This window comes from Prosopis cineraria, unplaced genomic scaffold (assembly GCF_029017545.1).
Source record: "Prosopis cineraria cultivar Desert tree isolate PC_DT_omini unplaced genomic scaffold, ASM2901754v1 PC1, whole genome shotgun sequence".
Taxonomy (NCBI): Eukaryota; Viridiplantae; Streptophyta; class Magnoliopsida; order Fabales; family Fabaceae; genus Prosopis; species Prosopis cineraria.
The window spans coordinates 4,846,360-4,852,407 of record NW_026555332.1 but is presented as its reverse complement, the minus strand read 5'-3'; the positions used below and the strand labels follow the sequence as shown (position 1 = coordinate 4,852,407).

Genomic DNA, 6,048 nt, shown 5'->3' with positions numbered 1-6,048 from the left:
TTTAAACTTTAACACACTAAAGGTAGAATTATAATCAGTGCTATATCTTTCTTCAGACATAAAATTTTGCGCTAACCTGAACCAAACAGCATAACCTTAGCTTAAAACCCACCCAAACTGGGGGGGGGGGGAAAAACCATATATCTTAATCTTACTTTTCTATGCACAATTAAAACAATGCGATGCAACACAACTTCAGGAGTTGGAAGTCTATTCTGGACAGCACACCCGAGGCTGCACAGATTATACTACGCTCTTGTTATGAAAACTAGAAGCTCAGAACAACCCGAAGATACCAAAATTTCCGCTAACATCATCATGCAGAATACAGAGAAAAGATCATGATTCAGAATTGCAACACTTGGTAAATAACCAAAAATTACAGCAAGGTGCTATATTCTGTCTGAATAGCATTAATTGCTCAAGATATATAGTCATGACTCATGAGAAAGTAATCATGTAGCGAACCGAGGAGATTTGAAACTGAACTTCCAACACAAGCAACTCCTCAACTCAACTAATTCAAATCAAAATTTCAATCATGAAAGTCAGAGACGAAAGTGCACAGAATAAGATGACCTACTCTCAGAAGAGGATGGCACGTTATTTAACCCAAAAACAAGGGCACAACTCAACCCCGATTCATCCATGTCAACCAAGTGAATACAGCCTTAGTGCCACCGGCCCCTCTCTGCACCGTATTTCATGGAAGTTCGTGTTGAAGAAGAGAAAGATCCATAGAAATTTTGTTTTTTGTTCATAGGATGAAGCTATAAAGGCATACTATAAACAGAACGAGCCAGAGCAGCCCCTGAATAGCTGGAATGAGAGTTGGAGTTTCTAACATAAAAAAAAAAAAAAAAAAGTGAAAGTCAAATGCTATATAGGACAAGGTATATTCAATATTTTTCATGCGAATCTATATATAATCTAAAATATAAAATATAAAAACTCTACCTCACTTCAGTAAATAGTGTCAGCAAAATGTGATGCTGTTGATTATATGTTAAATTGCTCAGTAAAATTAAATTGTGAGTATCTCCTTTAGAGATAAGTAGGAACTTACCAACTATTCCTCCCTCGCCCACCGGTCCACACTTGATTCTGGTTCTCATTACAGTTGCATGCAAACCCATTCCTTCCTCCTCGTTATAAATTCACTGATTTCCTCCCTCTTGCTTCATTAAACCAATAGCCACGCTATATTCAGTTATTCTGTTTCTGTGATCAATCATGGCTACTAAGCAAAACAACACCAAACCTCCTTCTCTCAATGTTGAACCAGCTTCCTCTCCTCCTGAATCCAGCCCTCTTCGGAAAATCATCGTCGTCGCTTCCATTGCCGCGGGAATCAATTTTGGATGGGCTCTTCAGCTTTCCTTGCTAACTCCCTACGTCCAGCTCCTCGGTACCCCCCACTTTTGGGCCTCCTTTATTTGGCTCTGCGGTCCAGTCTCCGGCTTATTGGTTCAACCAATTGTCGGTTACCACAGCGACCGCTGCACCTCCCGCTTCGGCCGCCGTCGCCCTTTCATCGCAGCCGGAGCACTAGCTGTGGCTGTCGCCGTTTTCTTGATCGGTTACTCCGCTGATCTTGGCCACATGATAGGCGACTCCCTCGAGAAGAAAACAAGACCACGTTCCATCGCTGTCTTCGTCTTCGGATTCTGGATCCTCGACGTCGCCAACAACATGCTCCAAGGCCCGTGCCGAGCTCTATTAGCCGACCTCACCGCCGGGGACCACCGAAAGACACGCACGGCGAACGGATTCTTCTCGTTCTTCATGGCCGTCGGAAACGTGCTGGGATACGCCGCCGGAGCCGACGGCAAGCTGTACAAGAGCTTCGCGTTCACCAAAACCAAAGCCTGCAACGAATACTGCGCCAACCTAAAGAGCTGCTTCTTCATATCCATCGCTCTTCTCACGTTCCTCACAGCCATCGCCATGTTTTACGTGAAGGAGAAGCCACTCCAGTCGCAAAAAGGCGGGAACGAGGGGGATGATTCAGTGGCTGAGGGATCAGGAGGCTTACCATGCTTCGGGCAAATGCTGGGGTCATTCCATGAGCTCAAGAGGCCCATGTGGATTTTACTCGGGGTGACGTGTCTGAACTGGATTGCTTGGTTCCCGTTCTTGATGTTCGACACTGATTGGATGGCGAAGGAGGTGTACGGGGGAAAGGTTGGGGAAGGCAAGGCGTACGATAAGGGGGTGCACGCGGGGTCGTTGGGGCTTATGTTGAACTCGGTGGTGCTTGGTGCGGTGTCGTTGGGCGTGGAGGTGATGGCGCGTGCGGTTGGGGGCGTGAAGAGGCTGTGGGGAATTGTGAACATATTGCTCGCCGCCTGCTTGGCCTCCACCGTGTTGATCACCAAGTTGGCCGAGCACTCACGGCGGTACGCCCCCGGATCCAACGATCCTCTGCCGCCTACCGCCGGAGTTAACGGCGCCGCCTTGTCTCTCTTTGCCTTGCTCGGAATTCCCCTGGCGGTAAGTCACTTATCAATTTTATTTTTAAAATTAACTTCAGAGTTCTTATGATTAATGTTAAGAAAATTGGATGAATTATTGAACTGGTAGACGTATGAGTTCCCCATTCGAACTGCAATATATCTTGAACAAATTCATATATTTTAAATAATATATACTTAAAATAAAAAAATAATCAAATATAATAATAAAATTGAACATTAAAATCTCAATCAAAATAACATAAAATGAAAAAAAAAATCCATTAATAGTTCAATATTTTAATAAAAAATTTATACACTTAACTCGTAATTTATAATTTATAATTTTAAAATATATACATATATATACATATTCTTTGCATATTTGCTTATATTTTTCATTCATTAATGCTTATCAGGTATAAACATATATATAAATTATTGTTTATTAATATGAATTAAAATTTTAAAAAATAAAAATTTAAAAAAAATTAGAAAAAGTAATAAGACTTGTTCAACTCGTCTACCTGCTGGTTCTGCCTATCTTAACCAGTTCAATTGGTTCTTTGATTGTGTGGTTCTCGACTACAATTGAAATAAACTTATAATTGGTTTCTAATTCAACCGATTGAATATGATGGTTCAGTCTAGTTATTATAACACTACTTCTCATTACTATTAATCCATTTATAAGTAAAATTTTTACAATTACAAGTCAAACTTTAGTATTTACATGTGACAAGACTTGTAAGCAACTAATTTCATTGTGTGGAATTTATATATAATTTTCCCCAAAATTATAAGATAGCTTGTCTAAAGTTCTACAATTTTAGGGGCCAAAACCTATGTAATTAAAATAAACAAAAAAATAAAAGGGAAATTGCGGAAAAGGAACAAATAGGCAGATTAATTGGAGAAAGGGGCAAGATTTAAAATCTGCAAATTTTCTTCAAACTATGCATTTTATCTTTCATGATTCTGCATTTTTTTTTTTCCATATTCTGCAAGATTTTGCAAGTTAACTCCTTTTCTCCAATTAATTTGTTTAACAAGTCCTTTTTTCAATTTCCCCAAATAAAATCCTATTTAGTAAGTTTGAAACTGTGGATGACTGATGCCAAGAGTGATGCGTTTTACATGCACATGAAAGCAATTTCCGTTAGGCATAAAAACCACGAGAGTAGCTGTATTTATCATATTATTATTGTATTATAATTTTTTTCACATGAATTCAATTTTAATTTCATTTCTATATTATATGTTATTTATTTTCCAAATTATTATATTTTCTTTTGAATTTCAAACTAATACAACAACAAAAAATTATTTTGATGCCTAAACGAACTAACAAGTTGGATGGTGATTCCAAAAGATGTTATGCAAGTTGTTAGTGTTTTATATGCCAATTGTGTGGGTGGAAGAACATTTACAGGTAGTGGAATAAGAGTTAGGCATGAATTTTCTGCATTCCACAAAAGTCTGTTGGATTTTAGCCGTAAAAGAATCTGAATTTTTGAGGCCAATTTTTTTTCCCCTGATAGGCATAAAGTCCAAAGCGTGGCATTAATTCGAGGCAAAAAAGAAAAACAAAACAAAAGAGAGCATGATTTTAATTGGATTGAACTTTAAAAAAAAAAAACACAAGAAGACAAGTTGTGACATTGAAGTAGGTTTGGATTTGAACTGATTTTCCAGGCAAGTCGGTAATGATGAAAAATCTCCATATTCACATGAGATTCAATAGAGTTTTAAATTAATTGCCCATGACAACACTACTCCCTTACTATATCTGATTTTGGGACTGGTTACAAATAATAAATGAAGTTTATGAACATTGAATAATATCTCATGAAAATTCAAATTTATTACTTCATTCGTTCAAAAATATAAGATATTTTTAATCTTTTGAGATATAGTCATTACTTTTTTTTAAAATGCCTCTATTGATAATAATTTTATATTTATTATAAGGCGTTTAATAGTGATAAATATGAAAAGATAGGATTAATTTAAAAATAAATAACTTTTTTATTGAAAGTAAGATTTAATTAAAAATATTTTATATAAAATTTAATTAAAAATATTTTATATTTATTAATGAAGGAAGTATTTTTAAATTTTTTTATTGATAAAAAAATCAGAATTGAACCATCTTTTACCTTTTGAGCTAATCTGAAAACACCTATGTTACTATTACAAAATTACACGTCCAGGAAGTTCAAAGGTTTTCTCTAAGCACGTGGAAGTTACTAAAGTGTTTGTCTGTCTGTGCTTTTTTGGGTGCAGATTACTTACAGTATTCCTTTTGCACTAGCATCCATTTTCTCCACCACCTCAGGGGCAGGCCAAGGTAAATATTAAACCAGTTTAATATTGATTGATTCTGAGATTGACTTCAATAATGATTCAGGGATCTCACTTCATTCACTTGAACTGAAATTCACACTGTTTATTGATTCTTTTTATTTGCTTCATATTTTCAGGGTTATCTTTAGCAGTTCTCAACCTTGCCATTGTCATCCCACAGGTAATTAATTGATTCACAGTTTATTCCTTTAAACAAATTAAATACTATTCATTTCCCCCAATTTCAAGTTTTTACACGACAATAATGATAATCTCTCTGTTTTTTTTTTTTTTTTTAATATAGATGTTTGTATCCGTTGTTAATGGACCTTGGGATGCGCTCTTTGGTGGCGGCAACTTACCGGCGTTTGTGGCGGGGGCGGTGGCGGCCGCAGCCAGTGGCATATTATCAATGATCTTGTTGCCATCGCCACCGCCGGACTTCAAGCCTGCCGTCGGAGGAGGACTTCATTAATGAAAATAATTAGCAAATTTTCTCTTAAATTGGGGTCCCAGCTTTTTAATATATATAAATGTACTTACGTAAGTACGTAAATTTAAGGCTCATGTTCTGTCCGACTTTATAAGAATTGCCATTTTTGTGGCAGCTAGCAGGAAAGTGAACAAATGAGCTTTCTTTGTTGAGAATGTTCATTTTTGTTGTAAAGTTTGGTCATGAATGTGTGTAATTAGAAGGACCCCATAAGACCATATCATAAAAAATTAAATGAAAAATTTGGTTCCATTTTGGGGTGACTTATTCAAGTAGTGATAGAGAGTGGGTGAGTGAGCCACTTAAAATAATGTGCAAGGGTGGGGGTGTGGGATGGTTTGTATGAACCGAACCGGTCATGACTTGGACCCGGTTCACCCCCACCTTTTCTGCTTTCCATTTTTATTGTTGCTACTAATAAAACAGTTCCTCTTTTTTCTCTCTCTCATGTCATATTCCACACGTTATGCAAATTATTATTTATTAAGCGAGTCTTGCTTGTTCTCTTTTCAATATTTTCTTTTCCATGTTTTCTTACTAAAAGTGATCAGAAATATAATCATATAATTGAACTTCTTGTGTTGAGAATTATTTAAGTTATTGTTTATTAATAATATCCCAATAACTTGTGCAATCTGCTTAATTACCGCCTTGCGTTGCTATTTTAGTTACAAGTTAAGGTGTTATCGCTATTTGGAAGAACTAAGGAGAGAAGGAAAGGAAACTGGAAAAAAGTGATGTGCTTTATTGACCTAA

The 6,048-nt window shown here is 36.7% G+C and overlaps 1 protein-coding gene across 1 annotated transcript; it reads left to right on the top strand.

Annotated features, from left to right (window-relative positions):
* Positions 1 to 1,175: 1,175 nt before the first annotated feature.
* On the top strand, positions 1,176 to 5,733 carry LOC129322964 (sucrose transport protein-like). Its single transcript, XM_054969440.1, has 4 exons — positions 1,176 to 2,493; positions 4,740 to 4,803; positions 4,937 to 4,980; positions 5,104 to 5,733. The coding sequence occupies exons 1-4, from the start codon at positions 1,234 to 1,236 to the stop codon at positions 5,272 to 5,274; spliced, it is 1,539 nt and encodes a 512-aa protein (XP_054825415.1). The 5' UTR covers positions 1,176 to 1,233; the 3' UTR covers positions 5,275 to 5,733.
* The last annotated feature ends 315 nt before the right edge of the window (positions 5,734 to 6,048 follow it).

Coding starts and splice junctions, on each gene's coding strand:
- LOC129322964 (XM_054969440.1), top strand. CDS start 1,234: ATGGCTACTAAGCAAAACAACACCAAACCTCCTTCTCTCAATGTTGAA. Junction 2,494..4,739: donor TGCTCGGAATTCCCCTGGCG/GTAAGTCACTTA, acceptor TTTTGGGTGCAG/ATTACTTACAGTATTCCTTT. Junction 4,981..5,103: donor TTGCCATTGTCATCCCACAG/GTAATTAATTGA, acceptor TTTTTAATATAG/ATGTTTGTATCCGTTGTTAA.